Here is a 23343-nt window from a genome sequence, read left to right on the forward strand (position 1 = left end):
TAAACGATTAGTTTATTTTTGCCTATATGTTGTAATATCTCTATCTTTATTCTTTATTCTAATTCTTTATCGCTTTACTCTAATGTTCTTTATCTCTCTTATCCTTTCTCATTTACTCTACTGCGTACTATGATTATGCAACTTCCGTATTTACTAGTCGAATGCTTATGAATACTGGAAATTTATTTGTCAGACTGCACCACCAATATATCATTTAATTGGCATAAGACTAAATAAAACTTCTGGTAGATTTCCCTCTCTCTCTCATTAGCAAAGTTTCTTTTATCAATGTTTACTTTAACAGTCGTGGTTTGTAAGTAACTGAACTGCGTTTTTATTGCCTTAAATTATTTCCCACTCACAAGTCTGATTTATTTAAGAACAGTGCAGTTGTAAAATAAAAGATCAGGCTGCACTATTTTAACAAATAATTAAAACACCTTTATTTACAAATTATACATGAATTAAACAATAGGGAGATTGCTTTCTCTATCCATTTATAAAATTTTTAGCATAAATTCTAACCTATTTACTTTAACACTAATTAACTTCTTTAACTCACAATGTTATTTACTCTCCGCTTGCAAATTCAACTTATTAAACTTCTAGTTTACTTGCAAAAAGGTTAGCTAACTGTTAAGTTATCTTTACAATTTTTATATCAACTTCTAATATGCCAATCGATTCTCTTAATGACACTTCTTACTACTATTGAATAATTTCTTAAAAGTCTTTCTATAAACTACTATGAGAGGGAATATACAAAAGATTTGAACTTACAAAAAGCTCTGCATCGCACATTCAGTCAAAAGTCTTTCACTACAGTCTTGTGGCATTTCTTTCATCTCAGATCTTGAGCTTCCTCAGGAATGTCTGACTTCAGTAATATCTCATCGGGAAAATAGTGGGCTGCGACCGGCAAAAGGTTGTTCTCCCACACTGAAAAAAGAAAATCTTCTGAGCGAAGTTGCTTCGGATAATTTACATCGCCTTATTTCCTCTGCTTTGGCTTGCCGAAAATGCCTGGACGACTGCCGTCTCCAATAGCTCGAACTGCCGCCAACTCTCAACCGGGATCCCTCTTTATGGCATCTGGAACCGGGAAACCCTTATGCTTGGCTCAGTCCCTTTTTATTCTCCGATCTCGGAACCTTGCACTAAGGGTAGTAAACCCCAAAGAATTCGGCATGACTCTTTTAAGTTTAACCCACTCTTTGTTCTCCCCGTGCAATCTTTTGACCGTATTTTTCTGGGTGCGGAAACTTGTCTCTAAAACTAGCGGACCTCTTTGATACTTTGCTTCTCCTTTCGGGGCCGCGGAAACTTCTCTAAACCTAGTGGCACTCTTAGATACTATCTTTAAAGGTGTTAGCACAGTAAGCAACTCTAATATACAAAACTAGTAAACAACTTTTCCTGTGCTCTTACACATAACTATATACATATACAAAGTTCCCCTGGGAAAGCATTGCCTTTGTTTTTGACGTTAAAACAATAAATACATTCGCTTTCCACAGAGTTAGCTACATCAATATTTTGCAAAATATACATTGAAACAAAGTTATTTACAGTTCTGATGGGACTTCATCTATGTAAAAATTTGATGTAAAGTGCGTTGAAATTTTTTAAGCTACATCGAATTTTTACAGTATTACACATTTTTGCACTATTTTCTTGTATGAATTGAAGTCACTGAACAAAACTGTTATATAGAAATTTTATTTTCAAGCTAGGGATGTCCAAAATTTATCTTGAAATTTATTTGTTTATTCCATGTCAAATAATGTCATGCACACAACTTCAAGTGAGAAACATCTCCCCAAAAATACTTCAATATTTTAGTAGTGTGTGGTAATTTAGAAAGTATGAGTGTACACATAAGGCTATGCCACATTTGGCACACATATACCGGCTCTCTTTTCTTTATCTTTACCCCAATGTTGTATTTGAACACACATGACAATGCCTAGTGGGATTTGCTTTCTTGGGTGTTGGTGGCACAGGTATTAGGAAATGTCTTTCCCTCAGTCTGAGGGGATCGTCACCCTGTGATGGTCATCCAGATGTAGTGATTAGTCTTGGCATGTGGAACTTTTGAAAAATTTCTCTGATGAGAGTCAATTGAAAATTAGCATGTGTGATATTTTCACCAGTATGTACATTATACAAAATATGTGAATTGAGAACAGTGAAATCCAAGATATGGAAAAATAATTTTCTATACCATTTGAAGGCCTTTCGCACACATTCAAGAGAATTGACCATCATGTCTGTCCTGTCCACGTCCCCATATTCCTATTATAATCCATGACACATTCAGGTTTCATTATTGGTGTGTTTGTTGTCCTGTCAACTTTCCCTGATTGTTTCATAGAGTCTGTGTGGAATGTGGTCAACATACAAACTTCTCGTTTATCAATCCATTTTACCACCATCATATTATCTGTATGTATGGGTTCTACCTGTCCTTTGTCTAATTTTTTGTTCAGTTTCGGCAACCCTTTCCTGTTTTTTCTAACAGTCCCACATGCATTGGTACCATTTTTATGTAGCCAGTCGTACAGAAGAGGGCCAATTGTCTAACCACAATGTGTGCCTTTCTGCAAATACTTTGCCACTAGGGTTTGCACCATGCCCCCAGAAATCCCAAATTCACGTTCTGGAATAATGTCTGTAGTATCTGTAGTTCCCCTGTGTACACTACAAAATCTAACACATCCAGTCACACAACACAAAAACTTTGATCTTGTCTTTTCAAAGGAATGCATGGAGGCGGCCCTTGAACAGTACTATGTTCTCGTCAATCCATATATTTTGAAAAGGGGTAAATACTTCACTATAGGTTTTTCTCAGATGATCGATAATTGGTTGTAGTTTGTGTAGTCTTTGTCCTGGAACATGAGTTTCATTGTCATTAAAATGTAAAATACGTAAAAGTAAAAGGAATCCGTCCCTGCACATGTAGTCTGTGAACTGTGGAGTAGCTATGAGGGGATCCTTGAACCAATATTCTGCTATTGTTACTTTTTTTTACCCTTGCCATAAGTATTATGATTCCAAAAAATATAATTCCTCTGGGGTAGTATTTTTCCAGTTTTGCAAACAAGATTGGGGTGCTGGTAGTAGTTTCTGAGTCAAAAATACATAATATTTATTAGTTTCGTCAGCAATATGTTGCATTATATGAAGGGGGGAAAATAGTTTGATAAAATCAAAAACAGTTGAAACATCATCTATAATTGCTGAAATACCTGAATTATCATTATTGAATTGGTGAACTGTTGGACGAAATTTTGTATCGCACCATTTGAAACAATGAAGCGTCAGTACGATTTCTTTTTCGCGGATGCACTGGTGGTGGTACGTTATCTGAACTTTCACTATTTTCTAAAAAATAAATATCGTCATTGTCACTGAAATCTGATAAATCGGAAGGTAAAGTGTCTAATACTTCTAATTCCGCCTCAGTAAGTTCTCTTACTGAGAGAACTCTTACAGAGTTCTCTCAGTAAGAGAACTCTGCTGTCTGCTTGTCGAAGCCATTTTTACTAATCCTGGAATCACCACATCATTTGATCGCCTGGCTGCTATTGTCAAGGATGGCTCTGATAACATTGTGCATGGTCTCACAATTTTTTATGAAGATAGCCTCACAAAGCAGACAGAAGCTTGAAAATTAGTTCCTTCTAATCCTAAGAGATGGCACTATAAGCCCGCTCAATTCAAATGCTTTCACAAACTAAATTAAATGAGTATTACACATTGAAAGTTCAAATCAAGTTAACTCGATCGTAGCAAGGTCGCCATCTTTTCCGTGCTTGAGTTAACTTGACCGTAGCAGTTAAAGGGCTAAAATAAAGAGCCAGAAGGCTTCAGTGATGCAAAATTATATAAGTGGATATTAGATCCAGCATTATTTCAAAGCCATATGTAGAAACTGTAAAAGTTTTCGTAAAGTAAGTTGATCGGGAATATGCTCCCTGACATTCATGAGTTGCCTTAGGGTAGCTACATAAGAAGACATAGGCGCCACCCAAGCATCTATATATTCGCCTTGTATTAGTCCATTTTGATAAGATTTCACTGACCTGACAGCTGTTTCGAACTGGTTGGTTCTCTTCAGAGATCAGGTAGAAACCTCGAGAGAGCAAAAACTCTTGTTCAGTACTAAGGAACTTGAAATGTCAGGAAATGTATTTTTCGTAAGTGAACTCTCAGTCAGTGCGTAAAAGTAATTACTAAAATAAAGAGCCAAAAGGCTTCAGTTTGCCCATGCAAAATTATACAAGTAAAGTGGATATTAGATCCTGGTCGGAAAGACCTGGGTTCAGTTCCCGTCAGTGAAGTGAGGAATCTTTATTTGGTCTCTTTCGACGAAAGGTGAGTTAGCTGGTTTCATATGGGGGTGGGGAGGTTCATCCAGAAACTTGGGTTTTTCATCCCCCAGAAATGGCAAACCAGCACCGTTAACACACGCATTTACAGACATAGGACACTTTGGGAGGCATAGGGCTAACTACTTTATCCTTGAGTTATGGTTGAGAATTCCAAGAATAGTTTGAAGGTCGTGGGTTCTTCAAGTGCCTGTTAGAACCACTGATGGATGGATATTAGATTCAGCATTATTTCAAAGCCAAATGTAGAAACTATGAAAGTTTCATAAGGTAAGTTGACCAGCGAGCTTACGGGCATATTGTCCCTATAACATTCATGAGTTGCCTTAGTGTGGACTATTTAGAAGACATAGGCACTGCCCAAGCCTCCTATATATTCGCTTTTTATTATCCATTTTGATAAGGGTTCACTGACCTGAAAGTTGTTTCGAACTGGTTGGTTCACTTCGGAGATAAGAAGAGATCTCTTCTAAGTAGTTCACACTAAGGCAACTCATTAATTTTGGGATAGAGTATTCCTGTAAGCTCTCTGGTCAACTTACCTTATGAAACTTTAATAGTTTCTACATTTGTCTTTGAAATAATGCTGGATCTAATATCTAACTTTATCCTAAAAGAAGGTCTTAAATAATGAAATGTATCATTACCTTCTTTTAATCTAATTTGCTTCCTCAAAAATAAGTTCATTCTATCCCTGATTTGGCTGAAGTATCCCAAATAATCATCCCATTTTAGTAGGACCCTCATGCATTTTTAACATACGTTAAATCTTTTCACTTTCACAGAACTAAGTTTCTCTCACTAAAATTGCTACAATCAAAATCAAATAAAGCAGTAACTCAATCTTTAAAAGGATTTTTCCATTTTTGAGCCTTAAATTCATGTACTTTAAATTTTAAACCTTCACAGCCTTAACCAGGTGTCATTCACATATTAAATTCTAAATCGAATTCACATAAAGTTTGTTGACATTGAACTCCATTCTTTCAAAAAATCTATTTCACAAGATTGCCCTTTTGCACTAAATCTCAATTTTGATTGAGCATCAACAGAGATAAAATCCACTCTGGCTTACACTGATTTAAACTCAAATATCTTGTAAATATTCAGTAGTCAGTTCTGTTCAATATTCAACATCAAATACTCTCATCTAACACCTACACCAAAAGTGTAATTCATCAAGGTTGCAATGTGACTCATTGAAAATAACTCCCCCCCCCCCGAGCCAGTTATGATGTTATCCCTGTGGTGCTTTTAATTTTTCAGCGAAGATCTTAACACTGCAAATTTTTTTTTGTTTTTTTAAGGGCTCATTAATAAAATACCACTGTATAAAAAATTAAATCATCTAACCTAACGAGTAAGACAAAGTATGCTAACTTAAAGCTCGACATAGTCTTATCCATTTCCCTTATTTCCAAATTTTTACAGTACATTTAATTTTTGAATGTGAAATTACAAACTCCTATCCACTAACCTTTCATTCCAGTCTATAAGTGAAGTCAAAATACTGCAGCTCTAATTTTTCAGTCAATTAGTAGACTGACTGTCATATCCCAAAGCGATATGTCTGATAAACAGGTAAATAAAAGTTTACAAAGTATCAAAACCTATTCATCACTCTACTCATTTTCACTTCTCCATTAAATTTAAAAACCCAAAATTCAGATCCCAATTTAAGTTGCATCTTGTTACCCCTTATTTGGTATTACACAGTATCACCTCTAAATCTTTGATTCTTAACCTTATATTCCAGCATATCTTTCTCACCTCAACTAAACTGCATATCCCTAAACCAGATATATATCATCTAACATATTCAATTATTAGACAATTTTCTGATATATGCTCTCAAGGGGGTGTAAAGCATACTATGACAACACTGCACAATTAAGTTTACATTACTAATGTACTATCAGCAGGTTTTCAAGTTAGTCTTATCTCTTGTCAGCACTTCAGTGTTGTTAGATCTTATATTACTTTCTTCTAGAGTAGTACTTCTAATTGCATCAGTCCATTTAGATCCTTAGTCTTCCTCTGGTTATTTTTTCTTATCTTGGTGTCATACACCAGTTTTTCTAACCTTTCCCATTCCATTTTAAGTATACCATCTTAGGTTACACCGCTCATACATTCCTGAATAATAGCAATTTCAAGTGTTTCCTAATATCTTCATTTTGAATATTATTATTATTATACACACACTGACAAAGAAATTAGCACACCTGGAAGAAAACATGGTACAATGGTGAAACTAAGCAAATAGCCAGTGCAGGGTGGTATGCAAATGATCCAAGTTTGGTGCGATTGCGCATGCCCACACACCTTGCGGTGGTGGGCATGCGCAAACTGGCAGCCTTATAAAGCCGGCGTGTAGTCGATAGCCGATTAAAGCTAAAAGCACCGGCCGACGCAAGCTAGAGTACAGAGTGACAATAATGCCAGAGACGTCGATTTAAGCAACTTACGGACTTTGACAGAGGCATGATCATAGGCATGCACATGAACCGTTCTGACCATACCGTCCAACAGTGTTGGGAGCTGTGGACACGTTCCGGCACTGCCACACAGCAGAGTGGCATCGGTCGACATAGGAGGACTAACGCTAGAGAGGATCAATGGAGGGATCCCACGGTGACCCGGTCCACTATACAGGCGGATGTAAGGGCTTCTGTGTACCCACGAACCATTTCCTGATGCCCCGTGGAGGCAAATCTACGATCCCAGCGCTACTTACGTGTGCTCCCATTAACATCGCCGGCTCCGTTTGCAGTGGTGCCAGGCGAGAGCGACATGGAACGCCATAGACTGGTGACATGTGGTCTTCAGCGATGAGTGCCGCTTCGTCTTGGGGACAGATTATCATCTTGTCCAGGTGTGGAGGACCCCTGGTCAAGGACACAATCCCAACCTTGCTATCGAGTGCCACACCTCCCACACTGCAGACATTATGGTCTGGAGAGCCATAGCCGACGATACCTGATCACCCCTCGTAGTGGTATGCGGCGCATTGATGGGGCAGCGGTATGCGGATGACATCCTATGGCCCCATGTTCTCCCATTCCTGGCCGGGATATCAGGAGTGCTATACCATCAGGATAATGCCATGCTGACCCGCCTCGGAACTACGAGCAAATAAGCTCGCTGCTGCCATGCCGTCTTATCAGATATCAGCTGTGCGCTGACCCGCTTCGGAACTGCAAGCCTGTAACCCACGTGGGAGGGTCACACGCGACTGGGGAACACCACAGGAACCAAAACCAAAATGTAGAGGGAACTAAGAGAGAGTCCAGCCCCGTGAGTTCGTTTTTAAACTCTTCTATAGCACCCTTTTCCGTACTCTAAGCTTGTCTATGATGCTTTCCAATTGGCTGTCACCTCCTCGCTGAATGAGGATCGCTCTCTTGGGGGAAAGCTAAATTCGAGCGCCTTCCACGAATTCCTACTCATCGTTCGTTACGTCATCTTTGGTGGTCACACAGCAACTCTGTTGTACTTTCGTTCGCACGACAATACGCGATTTTATACATGGCATAGTTTAATATTGGTGCTTTTGAAAGTTTAAGATTTCCATCTATTTTAGATAATACTTTAAACATAGTACAATCTAATACTTATTTCCTTCTTCAATTTCATTTTAATTTAGGATTCAAATTCTTCCTTTATATTTTAATTCCCTTCTTAAGCAAAGTTAACATCTGCATTTTTACATATTATGTCTGTTTTGCCAAGAATACAAGTGTGCTTTTGCTTGATATGGTTGTTCTTGTTAAATCTTGAATGGAGCAGTTCTATTCTTGATAGAAGCATCATTCAAGATCTAACAAGGTGCAATGGAGCAGAAAGAGGGCAAAATAATCACACTGCATAAAGGAGGTGCCAAGGCAGAAATATCAAATTTTAGGCTAATCACTATTTCAGGAGTGTTGGTTAAGGTATTGGAGAAATTGGTAAAAGGCAGAATTCTTGACTGGGTGAATAAGAATATAATCTTTATAAGGGGCAACATGGTTTTGTGAAGAGTAGATCTTGCCTTAGCAATTTGCTCTTACTTTTTATGACAAAGTGACAAGGAAGTTGGATAAAGAAAATAGCTACTCGGTAATACTACTGAATATTGTGAAATTCTGTCAAATGCCTTTGCATAGAACTGTGTTGCATAAATTGAAGCAAATGGATATGAATCTAGTGATTTGGATTAGAGGATGAACAGATATCAAAGAGTGGTTTATGAAGGAGTTGAGCTCAGGAGAAGACAAGTGACCAGTAATGTAACAAAGGACTCAATACTTGGTCCTCTGTTGTTTAATTTTGTACAGTAGTGTTACACCTGATATCTTAGGAATATAGTATTCATAGCCATCATGGTGTAACATGAAGAATAAATATCATAAATAAAACCCCTGCATAAAAAAATGAATAATTTAATGGAAAATTTCTTGCATCCAGTAATATGTATAAAATGTAAAGGTTGTTGTTAAAGTAGCTGATAAAGGAAGGAATGTATTAATATTGTAATATGCCTTAAAATAAGGAATTCTAACTAAATAAGTAGCTAACAAAGGAAAGTATAGATTAATATTGTAATACGATTAAAAATGAGAGAGTTAAGTAAATAAGTAGAAAGGGGTGAGTCATAAAATACGTTATGTGAGAGATTAAGTTATTAAGTAGAATTCATAGAAAAAGTTTGAAAGGGGATTAAGTCAGGCTAGCACAAGAAAAGCAAAGCTATCTCTTAGGGCCGATCCCCAGATTGAAACATTGAGAACGGGCTTGCCGATCAAATGACGTTTGGTGGGAAAACGCCACCCTAATTGGTCGATGATTGAAAAAAAACAAGTAGAAGGAGGAGAAAGGAAGTAAGAAAAGGTGCCGTTAGGGGAGCAGCTATAAAAGGGTTGGTAACCCCCCCAAGAAAGACCCTTTTTGGATAGTCGCTTTTGGCCTTAGAGTTTGGTTTTGGTTCCGGTGGAGTTCACGGGGTTTTCCTGAGTGGCGACAGGGGTGATGTCTCCTTGTCACAACACGGAAACGAAAGTGAGCGGGATTTCGATTCCCATTTTCCCGAGTAGGAAGCAAAGAAAAAATTGCCATAGAGTCCTAGAAAAGGAGGGATCTTCTTCGTTTCGACGCTAGTGATAACTACGCAAAGCAGAGAGCTGTAAAGAGATCGATGTCCTCGTTGCTAATAGTAGAGTAAATATATGTGTGTTAAAGTATTCCAGAGTTACGAGAAGTTATACCAGAGGTTCGTTTGGAAAAGAATAAAGGCCCATACGAAAAGCTCAAGAAAGGTACTGTAAATCATAACCTATGTTAGCTAGAAATTTGTCTGTGAAAAATATCGTGATTCCAATACAGAACTGTCGAAGTTATACTAGAACTTTAGTATATGATAGAATGTGTTATGTGTAGATTGACTAGTGTTAAAGATTTGTGAATGATTAAGAGTCCTAAGGTATTTTTGCATGTCTATTATATTGCACAAGATATTTAAATGACATAATTGTGTGTTAGTGCAAATAACGGTATAACGGAATATTGTGAATTAAGTAATTACGTATCCTAAGAATTGAATGCGTAATGTAATGTATAAAATAATTGAAATGTCACAAGTATGTGTTAGCAGTGAATAATTTGTTAATCTACTTCAGTATGAATAATCAGATAGTGTGAATTGATCTAATTTGTTCACATCAGGTGAATTTATGAATTAATGTGTATGGCAGCATAATCACAAATAGCCATATTGCTTGTAATAAATTAATGTTAGTCTATAAGTAGTTTAGTTTAGTATTTGAATTGTACCATGATTAGAAACTTAATAAACCTTTTGTTCAATGATAAAAGAGTTGTCTGATGTTGTTAATCCAATGCACCACTTAAAATCATCGTACCTAATCACGCGGAAAAATTTAATGTTGAGGAAAGAGATTAAGTGTCACAACTGCAATAATATTTAAATACTAAGAGATATATTCGAGATTGACTTTCTCCCTATTTATGACAACATAAATGGTGCAAATATCCCAAAAGGTGCAGTATAAATACAAATATTAGGGGTACTATGGGGAGCAATAACTTAGATATTGGTATAAGTTTTGGTAAAATCTCGGGCATAGAAGTTAGAAGAATATAGATAAAAGGAATTTGTAAGATTAGAGTAGAAATCGTAAATTGGGACACAACACTTGGTCCTCTGTTGTTTAATTTTGTACAGTAGTGATATAAGAAATGATCTGACCGGAAATATTCAGTTCTTTGCTGATGATACAAAACTGGGGAGATCAATAATAAATGAACGTGATAGTTGGATAAAGAAAATAGCTACTCGGTGATACTACTGAATATTGTGGAATTCTGTCAAATGCCTTTGCATAGAACTGTGTTGCATAAATTGAAGCAAATGGATATGAATCTAGTGATTTGGATTAGAGGATGAACAGATATCAAAGAGTGGTTTATGAAGGAGTTGAGCTCAGGAGAAGACAAGTGACCAGTAATGTAACAAAGGACTCAATACTTGGTCCTCTGTTGTTTAATTTTGTACAGTAGTGATATAAGAAATGATCTGACCGGAAATATTCAGTTCTTTGCTGATGATGCAAAACTGGGGAGATCAATAATAAATGAACGTGATGCAGAAATCCTGCAGGAACCTTATACTAGCAGTTTGGGCAAAGGTAGGTGGCAACTGGTTTAATGGGTCCAAATGTAAGGTGATGCACTTTGGGAAAAAGTGATGACTATTTACTGTATTGATGGAACTGAACTGCAGGAAACTGAGGCCAGAGACTTGAGGATGACATGGACAGGGAGTCACATTTAGAGGTCACATTGCAAAGGTAGTTGAAACACCACATCAGTGTACATAGTTTTTGAAGAACACAGTAACAAGCGCTGATAGGAATGTTACTGATCCTCTTGATGATAAGGCCTTAATATGTTTAAATCTGGATTACTGTTCACAAATCTGGTCACCTGGATTCCATGGGGATTATGTGATGGAGTGGCAAGTGATAAAGATTGTCAGGTCTATAGAATGCTCCCTATGAGAATGGATTGAAGGTCTGCAAGCTTCAAAAACTTGCTAATAGTCAAAAAAGAGTAGACATGATAGAAACATATAAGTCTTTAAAGGGGTTTTATGGAAAATCTCTTTGCATGATGAGAGGCAGGGAGAGAATGAGGGTCACTTAGTCATGGAATTTGTTTGGGGATGGTGTTAGGACTAGATTTTTAGCTTAGAGGGTGATGAGTGGGTGTAGTGGGCTGCCAAGGGAGGTTGTAAGCACTCTATCAGCGTTATGATAGGTATTGTGCGAATAATGGGTCTTCTGACTCTATGGAAATTCCTGTATAATAATAGTCATTATTGTTGAACCCAAATGTTATACATGATCTGCTATTATATGTACACACCATGAATTAAAACAAAAAAAAATATGCTAAAACCCAACATGAATCATACTGAAGTATCAAACAGAACGTTTAAATTTACGAGTTAAACTAGTATTATACCAAGTAGTAATTAAAACTTGCCCATCATTTACTACCTCCAAACATTGTTCTCTCTCTCTCTGTGGAAGACTGTTTTGGAGATGGAGTGGAATGAAATTTTTTGATACACACAGGAAGGAGAAAAGTTTTGTAATTTGAATCTAGAATATGTTAGTTGAAGTCTGGAGGATAGTACTTACAAATGGTGAGCTTGCTGAATGGATTGCTAGTAAGAATAGCAATCACCTTCTGGTGGATGGGATTCATGAGATACATGACATTGGATAGATTGAATGAGTCTCAAAGAAAAATCAGGCAACGAGGCCTTCTACTTCCCGAGAGTTCCCATAGTGTAACGTTGATTTCAGTTTGTAGTTTGTATTTAACAGAGCTAATGCTAAATGCTGTTTGTGCTCTTGCATATTTCAACCTGAATTTAAAAAAAAAAAAAGTTAATCTAGAGAAAAATTAGTTCTGTTTTTTTATATTATATTTTACTAAATTTGCATATGTTACATTTTTATTTGACAGGAAGAGACTGATAGCAGTGATGGAAAAGAAGAGGTACATGAAAGGTAAGTGATATGTTTAAGTGCAGAAATAATTGTTTCTTTTCAGTATTTAACAATGCACATTAATTCACTTGTATTTTATTGTGCCATTTCACAACATTGTAAAAGTACTTCATAAATTTCTTTGGTCTGTCCATTTATCTTTCTACATTCTGGCCTAACAAGTTTTAATAAACTTGAGAATTTACAATTTGTGTGTGCTTTTTCCTTCAACCATGTAGTTGATGGGTTAGTGCTACAACTTTACTAGGGAATTATTATAGAGCAAGGTGGTCTTTTATTGCCTTCCTTATTCTAGTAGTATTTTATGTCTGTAGATATGCATTCATGGGGTCAGTTTGCCTATTTTGAGAAAATAAATACCAGAGTTAACAGGAAAAAAATTCCTCCACTTTGTATGAGACCAGCTAACTCTCCTTTGAAAAGCCTTGATAAAGGTTTGTCACGTCGTAGACGGAATTCAAACCCATTGCTTTCCACCCAAAGAGCTCTGTCAACACCATCTAAGCTATAGGGGAGCCATTTGAAATGTAATTAAAGTATAGGTTCCAGTGTTCAGTTAACTACAGTAGAATTTCCGATTCAACCATCCATTGAATACTGTTCTCATGTTTGACATGGGAACATCCCTAAAAATGCTTGACTCAGTAAAGAAGAGAAACTTTGAATTTATTAATGATGCATCTCTCATCAGTTCAGTCTTTCACACAGATGTTTAGTTTCTGCTGCTTGCATTTTCTACAAACTTTTCTGCGGTCATCATCAGAAGTGGCATTGTTATTTTTCTCTAAATATAAAACATGCAGCAATAGCAGTAGTTTAATGATGAAAACTGTTCTTCTTCATTCCTGTCTTCCTTCCACTACTGCCTTTTTGAAATAGGCTCGCCTCAAATCTGCAAGTCCTCATATTTGGTGTTCATGGTACTGGCATACTAAAAATTAAACAATTTTCTTGTGTGTGGACAAAGCTGTCATAGCTCAGTTGGTGTGGGCAAAGCCCTTTGGTTAGAAAGACCTGGGTTTGATTCCCATCCATGACCTTTGTCTGGTCTCTTTCAACTAAAGGTGAGATAGCCAGTCTCATATGGAGGTAGAGGGTTTATTCACCCTGAAACATGGCTTTTCATCCCTCAGAACAGGCAAACTGGCCTTGTGAGCACACATGCAGATTTAGAGTCATGAATACTTAAGACAATATGTGGAAGAGATAGGGGTCCTCACCACATGTCGTTATGCCTGTAGTCAACCAGGAGTCACACATGGCAGTCAACCTCTTAGTAGCCATAGTATTCAACACAAAATACGAGGCTAATCTTCTTGAATGGCAGGCAGTCTCAAGTAGAGTAATGTGGGCAAATATGAGAATGGGGAATTGGACAATGAGGCTTATTTGTACCTATGGTCCCACAGAAGGTTCTACTAAGGTAGAAGTGGAGGAATTTTTTGATGCTTTAGAAAAAGCAACTGACAAAATGAAAAGTTGATCCTTGTCGGGGATCTAAATAGCAGAGTAGGAAATGATTGTGAGACATACAAAAATATTTTGGGAAAATTTGGAGAAAAGAGCAAAGCTAATAATAATGGCAAATATCTGTTGGATTTCTGCTCAGGACATGGACTGGTTATTACTAACACCATGTTCCAACATAAAAATGTGCACAAATTCACATGGAGAGAAGAGGCAAGGAATAAGAAAAGTCTCATTGACTATGTTATTGTTGGTAGTGATGTTTTCTCCTGGGTGCAGGACACTAGAGTGTACAGAGGATTTGAAATTGGAAGTGATCACTATTTAGTCTTGAGCAGGATAAAATTGAATTTCATATTGAAAATAATAACATGTAAGAAAGTTTTAAAGCGAACAAAAGTTGAGCAGCTCTCAGATGTGAACTGTAGACTAAAATACACAAAGATTATTGAAGAAAAAATGAAAGAGTTTGAGAACAGGAACCAAACCTTGGAGATTCAGTGGCAAGCCTTCAAGAAAACACTGATTGATTCAGCCAGAGAGGCATGTGGTGAGGTTGTCTGCAAGGATAGAAAAATCAGAACTCCCTGGTGGACACAGGAAGTTATAGAGGCAGTGAAGGAAAAGAAGAAAGCATATCAAAAGTTCCTGTCAAATAAGTCAGCTTGTGCTCTTAGAGAATATAGAGACAAATGCAAGAATGCTAAACACTGTGTAAAACCAGCTAAACAAAAGTCATGGGAGGACTTTGGCAAGAATATAGAAAATAAATATCAAGAAGGTGGCAAAATATTCTGGAGGTTGTTGAAGAAGCTTAGGAATGGAGGAAAGAGTGCTGTAAAAGGAGTTAGAGATGATAAAGGTGACATGAAAACTGGAATAAAAGATATCCTTGAAGTATGGAATGATTACTTTGAAAAACTGCTAAATGAAGCAAGCAGTGATGACAGCACAGTGGTAATAAACACTGACCAGGCATGCAGTCAGGAATACATATCCATACTTGAAGTAGAAAAAGCCATCAAAGGCTTGAAATGTGGAAAGGCAGCTGGAGTAGATGATATTCGACCAGAAATGTTGAAGTATGGTGGTATAAGAGTCTTACAGTGGCATAGTTCAGAAAGCCTGGACACAAGACAAATTCCCGATGATTGGAGTAGAGCTCTAATAGTACCCATATATAAAAAGGGAAATAAAACTGAATGTGAGAATTACAGAGGTATTTCCCTACTGAGTGTTCCTGGCAAAATCTATGCAAGTATACTTGAGAAACGGTTGAGAAGAATTGTGGAAGAAAAGCTTGGTGAAGAACAAGCTGGATTCAGGCCAAACAGAGGCTGTCAGGATCAGATCTTCACTTTACGACAAATAGTCGAGAAAGCATGGGAATATAACAAAGATCTGTATTTAAGTTTTGGGGGGGAGTGAATTCCAAAGGTCACGGAGCAGTGACCTTCGGACTTCACGAGGGAGCGGCTCGCCCCAAGCAGACAGCGTGACGTCAGCGCACGTGTGATAGCGGAGAAGGCTGGACATCGCAAAATGCGAGAAATGCCAAGAAAAAGAGGGAAATATAAGAGTTATACATCCCTGAAAAAAGGCTTTTTGTTCCTGGATCTCCTAGTGTTCATCTCGCAGTGGTGAAGGGTGGCAGTGCCTCCATACTGGAGAATTCCAATAAAGGCAGCAGCGGAACTCAGCGGTCGTATCTCCGCGGAAGAAATAAGCCCGGCAGTCCATAGAAAGCCAGATTCCGGTAGACCATTGACGCGATACAGAACCAAAGAGAAGATAAGTAGACTTTATTTGTATTTCACTGAATGTGAATGAGAGATTTGTGCCACGTTGATAAAGCAGAAAAGAGAACATTAATGATATCGATTAAGACTGTTGCTATTGTTTAGAGAGGGTTGCCTTAAATCTTTCTGTCTACCACTGTGATAAAGTTCCTTAATATAAAAAGTTACGAATATGTCTAGAGTGAGGAATTGCTAATTTATAAAGGGATTGTAAAAGATATAAATGCTATCTTGTGTGGTTTGACAGAACTACTGAGAAATAGAAAGATTGTGATAATCGTGCATGATTAAGGTATTTAAGAGTATAAATAAGATTCTTACTTTAGAGAATTACAGCATGATCAGTTATAAGTATATTTGTAGTATTGTAATATTTTAACTGTATCCTGACTGTCAGGAATTCCCTTATGATGGGAATTAAGCTAATAGTATTGAATGTACATATTTTTGATATATAATAAACCTTGCTTGTGTATCTAACTAAGACTATCTGTGATTTCTGGAATCCGATGCACCTCTTATAAAATTTATACGAACCTATGCGGGAGACTAGAAAGAAGTAAAGTTTGGCCACTTCTGCAAAGTTGCTAGGTATCATTTAAGTACTGTCCTGAGATCACCTCTTGATTAATAATATTGTTAATCTAATAGCGCTAAGTGGCGCAGCGAAATATAAATTTTCTTGGCGTTTTACGAGAGGTAGATCTCAGACACTCTGATACTCTGGTGTTGCCTCGATCTCGAGGAAATTCCATTGTTACTCAGAGGTACCACATGATACCCGTATGGAAATTTTAATGGAGAACTGACCCAAAGACTAAAGAATAGTTATAGTAGTAGAAAGTCGACACAACACTGCCCACTCAGTCAAGTTAGATAGGGCTGAAACAGCTTCACATACTCCCTATAAGGGAGTATGTGTGTGTATATATATATATATATATATATATATACACACACAGTTGATCCTTGAACAACATGGAGGTTAGCGGCACCGACCCCCTTGCATTGTTCAAAACTTCGTATATATGTTATTGGAAGTCTTACCAATAACATAAACAGTTGATTAACAAATATTTTGTATGGTATGGTTTGTATAACGATTCGCATTGATAATGAAGAAGCAGCAATATGATTGTTTAACGGTTTTGTCTAGCCGACACACTGATGAATGAATCGTTAGAAAATTTTTATTTTATGCTAATTAACTGATTAATAACAGGTAATTTTATGCAGTGATGATTTAATACTGCATCTTTACGGTTGTGTACATTTCTCTCGACTGCAACTGGCCGTGTATAGTCTGTACATGCGTAAGTTTTGATGAATTTTAACTTTTTATAACAAATTTGTGTATACAGGTAACCCTCGTATAATGCAGATGTTAGGTTCCACAGAAATGCCGCATTATATAAATCGCGTTATGCAAGTCTCAGATTGCATAGAAAAAGTAGGGTTATGTTCCGAAATCGTTTTTTTTTTTTTTTTTTTAAATTATATAAACAACAATGACATCCAACAAAAAAAAAATTTATTTAATTCAGGTAATTCATGTAAGTTAAGAAAACATATAAACTATGAAACAAATACATAGTGTATAAAAGTATAAAAAAAATAAAAATTGTACTTAAACTTCATTGCACATAATGCATAAATGTTTTAGGCAAAATAAAATAGTGCATATTTTAATCTTTCATAGCATGAGGATTTGAAGATTGGTTAATAAACACTAGTTTTGTCATGTAATCACCTGATGCATTACTACAAAACAGTAGAGTAATTCTATCTTTGGAAACTTTGAATCCAAGAGCAGATCTTTCATTTTTCGAAACATAGGTGCGTTTTTGCACTTTTTTCCAATATAACCCGGATTTATCCGCATTGAACACCTGGTCTGCACTATAAATGTTTATAAACTTTGAGAGTTTTTTGTTTAATAAGATTTCCATCCATAGTATTTTTCTTTTGAGGTGCAATCTTCTATCGAAATCATTAGAGATTTCTCCATTTTACCATTAGAATATCGCGTACACAAGCAACACACTTTGCACTTATCGTTGACCCAGCAATAAGCACTTTCTCGGATTTTATGTTCATTTTGTTTAATTGTTCGAATTGTTGATTCATTTATCAAAGTCCCTGCAAAAACTCTTGGTTTTTCTCCATTTTTCAACTGATCCAAGATTTTGAATATTTTTCTTCGAGAGAAATTAATTTTGTTTTCAATGTTGGTTTTTCCCTTTCATTGCAGTTTGTGATCATTACTATAAAAATAATTTTTTACACAAAAAACCAAGCATTGCATATTGTATGTAACTCACCAGAAAATAAAGTGCTCAGCACTTTCCTGGCAGAAACGAGGATACTTTTCAACAATAAATGTTTTATATGGTAAACAATTGATGTACATGCGTGCTAAAGGGTATTTCCCCTAATATAAATTTGCTACTTATAATTACATGCGGGATACAGGCAGATACAAATTTAACGATGATAAAATTTGATTTTTAAGTCGCACGGTGAAAAACATGAAAAGATAAAGGGTTACTACAATTTGTAGACCGTGTTTTTATCGGAACCGTGTTGTATAAGTACCGCATTCAACAAGGGTTACTACAATTTTAGACCGCATTATATCAAAGCTGTGTTGTATAAGTACCGCATTATACGAGGGTTACCTGTACTTTATAGTAGTAAATGCTAAAATAGACTAGTGTCTACATATATTTTATGCATTCATGACATATCTAACGTTTTCTTAATTTTTTTGATATTTCTAATCTATTATGCAGTTCATCTGTGAGTTTTTTTAAATTATCACAAATCTCCAAAAAATTTTCCAATATATTTATTTAAAAAAACTTCGTATAAGTGGAACTGCACACTTCAACCATATGTTCTTCAAGGGTCAACTGTGTGTGTATATATATATATATATATATATATATATATATATATCAGTGTCATCTTGTGCCCATTTCAGTTGGGTGTGCTGTCGTGTGGCTTATGTCACCTACATTACAAAATTCGCGTCAATTTGACCATATGATTGCATTAGTTTTGATGTATGGTTCTCTAATTTTAAGAGTGCATAGTGTATCAGTGTGCTCATCTTAATTGGTCCAATGCAATTAATTATAGGATAGCTTTGAATACTTTAATTCATCAATTAATTGTAATCAAATCTGTGTAGAGTGGGGTGCAATGTGTTTGTTTTTAAGATATATTAGAAAACAATAATAAAGGAGAATGCTCTGTTTGGTTGGTATATTTGAATTACCCAAAGGTGTAAATATGTGAACCATCATTTATAAGCCATCTGAGAATGGGAAATGAAAGGGAAGAATAAGTCTGAGTAGAAATACTTTTGTTAATGGCTAACAAATTATTAATAATGAACATTTGTGATATGTCTGTCGTATAAGTTGCTGGTTAGAGCTAATAGTATGTGATCCTATAAAGTCTAGACATAAGTGAATTTATGATGGCATAATTAAAAAAAAAAAACTTGTGAGGATCTGGAAAGATTTTTTGTTTGTAAAGTATAAATAACTAACCAAACAATAAACAGCCACTATATTATTATTACACCCTCCATGGAGTTGACAGACTCATCATGGGAGGTTCATTCAACTGTCAACATATTTATAATATAGAATCTCAAAGTCCTCAACATTCCTTGCATTAACAACACATTCTGGCAATGTATTCCATTCACTGACAATTCTCCATGTAAAAAATCTACTCGTCACACCCTTCTTCACCACACTTTTGCATAACTTCCATGAATGACCTCTGGTTCTTCCCCTCTCACCTTCCACTCTTTTTATAATCCCCTCTGGATTAATCTGATAAAATCCTCTCACTAGCTTAAATATCTGTCATATCACCTCTCTTTCTCCTATCTACCAAACTCTGCAATCCACGTTTCTTCAACATCTCTCCATAGCCAGCATTCCAAACTCCTGATATTGTCTTAGTCACTTGTATCTGGACCCTCTCCAATGTCTCCACATCACATTAAAAACCAGGTGACCAGATCTGAGCACAATAGTCCAAGTGTGGTCTGACCAGTGCCTTATACAGTGGCACATCCTTATCCTTGCATGTTAGAGTACTTCTTATCATAGCAGCACTATAATGTGCAACCCTAGCAATAGGTCCTCTAAACTTCAGTCTACTTCAACCATTACTCCCACTCTAATCTCATCCACTTCCTGCAGTACAGCACCATCAATATAGTACACAGCCTTATATTTCTGCACTCCAAAATGCTACACCTTGAACTTATTGATATTAAAACTACAACCCCACTCTTTTGTCCAAGTAAAAGGTCTATTTAAATCTTTCTGAAGGGATTCAGCATCAGCAGTGCTACCTATAATTCTTCCCAACTTTGCATCATCAGCAAATAACTGAAGATCCCCAGTCAGTCCACATGATATATTGTTTACAAACAAGTTAAACAGCAGGGGCCCAAGAACAGAACCCTGCGGCACACCACTGGTTACCCTTCTTTTTTGAGACACTGCTCCATCATACACAACCTGGTGGTATCGTTCAGAGAGAGCCAATCTCTGATCCATCTAACCAATATACTGTCTATTCCCATCTTTGCAACTTGTACACCAACTTATCATGAGGTAATCATCACATGCTTTTGCAAAGCTTAAGAATATCACTGTATATGATTCTCCCTTATCTAACACACACTCGTCACCTTATCATAAAATGCAAGTAAATTACTGAAACAGGACCTACCCTTTACAAATCCATGCTGACCTTCATAAAGAATGCTATGTCCATCAACCCAGTGCTCTATTCTATTCCTTATCAATCTCTCCAACACCTTGACCACAACTGTAGATATACAGACTGGCCTATTATAGTTGGAGACTTCTGTCTTAGAACCATTCTTCTGGAGTGGTACTAGTTTGTCCTCTTTCCACTCCTTAGGAACCTTACCCACTGCAAGACGTTCATTAAATTACCAGGTCAAGGGCATAACCAACTGTGGTGCACATTCCTTAAGCATACATGGTGATATGTCATCCATTCCTACAGCCTTATTCACATCTAACTCAACCTTAACCTACATCTGATACACCTGTTTCTTTCACTTCTAATTTTCCTAATACACTTGCCTCTCTTCTATATATTGTATCAGATAATTTATACGAGTATGATATACGCCTGATAAAGTGCTTGTTCAATAATTCCACTATATCTTTTGCAGCTGTTAGTCTGCTTCCATGACTATCCACCAATGTTAGTCTGCCATAATTATTCTTCTTTTTGCTTGCCATATAGTGGAAAAATTCCCTCGGGTTAACCTTGGCCGACCAGCCAATCTTCTCTTATACTGCACCTTTTAATTCTTCACCATGCTCATCACCTTCCTAGCCTGCACCTTTACTTTTAGTAGTTCAGTTAAAACTATAGGGTGAGGCTAATCCAATGAACTAATAATGTTAATCAGCTGATTCATTTAGGTGTGGCAGGAATACATCTGGCTTGTTGGAGGATAAATCATTTCGTGAAATTTGTTGTGCATATACTATGGTTTGTATACTATGGTTTATGTATATTTCGCTTCATTTTCTAAGAATTTTCTTTTGTTTACTGAGACTCGGTATACATTTTATGCAATAATATGATACATAATATCTGATCATTATTGGAATTACACACTTTCGGAAAGCCTATATTCATTAGTTTTCTTTATTTATTTTTATTATGCTTTTTATTTAGTGTCAACAACTCTTCTGTCTTACTAATAATAGTTATCTCACACATGCTAATATTTTGTTGTAGATCAATAACTTCTTATAATACACAGACGTATTCATTTTTATTCAGAATAGATAAGTTTTTATCTATTCTGAATGTCTGCTGTTTCTGAAGACTAGAATAAATATGTCCCTATACCGTTAAAACTTTTCTAACCTCAACAGATGCTATACTGCACAAACAAGAAAAACGAGTCTTTGTTTATCGCTAAATACAGTAAAGAGACAGTTAACGTCTGTGTATTATATTTAGGAACAAATAGTGTAATTAGAGAACTCAAATGATACACTTCATGAAAAAACACTCTGCTCCTGCAGACTATGATGTGATATTTATAGTGGGCCCATATACGAAAAGTAGGCTAGTCAACCTGTAGTACTTTAGTACCGTATATGGGATGTGCATGCAAATAGAACAGATTTGTTGTATCAGTAAACATAGCAGCTAACTAAACACGTCCTAACATCCGCTTTCAAATTTTCAGTTCCAGAAAATGTGCAACAGCTGTTTATGATAGTCAGTGGATACAGGAAGTGCTCATTTTATGAAAATCAAAATGATTAGATATATATATATATATAAAAAACCTGAATCCAGTTTGAATTGCATTTGATATTTGATATCATCCAGACACTTAACAAATGCTAATTTTCCTAATGCTAACATGCCCTCCCCCCCCCCTCCACAAAAAAGATTACTCTAAATCCATCACCATTCCCTACATCCGAGGCACCTCAGAAAAAATTACCAAAATTCTAAAAAAACATGACCTCACCTCCTGTTACAGGCCTCACAGAAAATTGGCATCCCTTATCCGCTCTACCAAAGACCAACCACTTCCCCTAGACCTACCTGGTGTATACCAGGTCCCTTGCAGTTGTAAACTGTCGTACTTTGGCCAAACAGGCAGGACAGCGAATATCAGAATTTCTGAACACAAGGACTACATCCGGTTTTCCAAGTATAGCCATTCTGGTCTTGCAGACCATGCTCTGGATACTCGCCACAGAATACGGTGGAAGAAAGCAACAATAATACACCGGAGCAAATATAAATTCGAAAGATTATTTATGGAATCAGCCTCTGCCCTAAGAAACTCTCCAAACCTCAACAAATTTGGTTGTATGCGACTGCCCCAAATTTGGGAGGCATACATCAGCAGACCTTCGGCCCAACGGCCAAGAACGCCTACTTAGCCCACCAGAGGGCACCATCAGGACTTCCAGGAGAACGATAGCTTCATATCTTCAGTCTCAGTTACTGTATTGTTAGTGCCTGTGTGCACCTGCCTTTTTGTAAGTTCCTTTAGAAAATGGCAATGTGACATTGCCGAAATATCGGAAATATCTATTAAAGTATTATTTAATTTATATTCGGATCTACGTTGTTTCAATTCCCTAAGTGATTTAGAAAAGCCCTGTCTACGAGCAGCTAACATGCCATATAACATCTTTAACCACATCAGATATTGTGATAACAATATCATTTTGAACTGCGGATGAAGTTCCTTGAAATACATTCAAATCCTTTAAATGACTGTCTAAAAGAGGATCACAGAGCACATTTAAAACTTCTATATAATTTCCTGAAATTTCCAAAACATCTTAACATTTAAAAATGACTGAACATGTGATTGGGAGTGACCATGTTATTGCACTGCTGCTGTTAAATGATTTAGATCAGAATATCCATGCTTATTCCAAACTCCTTTCTCTCTAAATGTTATAAACAAGGCCAACCAAGTCTTCACCACACTTCACATCCTTTTAATCATTCTACTGCATTGTATTGTGAAATAGAGAAGTGTCTCATGTA

The 23343-nt window shown here is 36.5% G+C and overlaps 1 protein-coding gene across 1 annotated transcript in view; it reads left to right on the forward strand.

Moving 5' to 3' along the window:
- ssh (Protein phosphatase Slingshot) overlaps window positions 1-23343 on the forward strand; it is a 412359-nt gene that overhangs the window by 80797 nt on the left and 308219 nt on the right. Inside the window, exon 2 of the mRNA XM_090391626.1 lies at window positions 12429-12472. Coding sequence (XP_090247752.1) covers window positions 12429-12472 — 44 coding nt within the window. The remainder of the gene's footprint in view (window positions 1-12428; window positions 12473-23343) is intronic.

This window comes from Typopeltis vanoorti, chromosome 4 (assembly GCF_054136105.1).
Source record: "Typopeltis vanoorti isolate ZY-2024b chromosome 4, IOZ_Tvanoo_1.0, whole genome shotgun sequence".
Classification (NCBI taxonomy): Eukaryota; Metazoa; Arthropoda; class Arachnida; order Uropygi; family Thelyphonidae; genus Typopeltis; species Typopeltis vanoorti.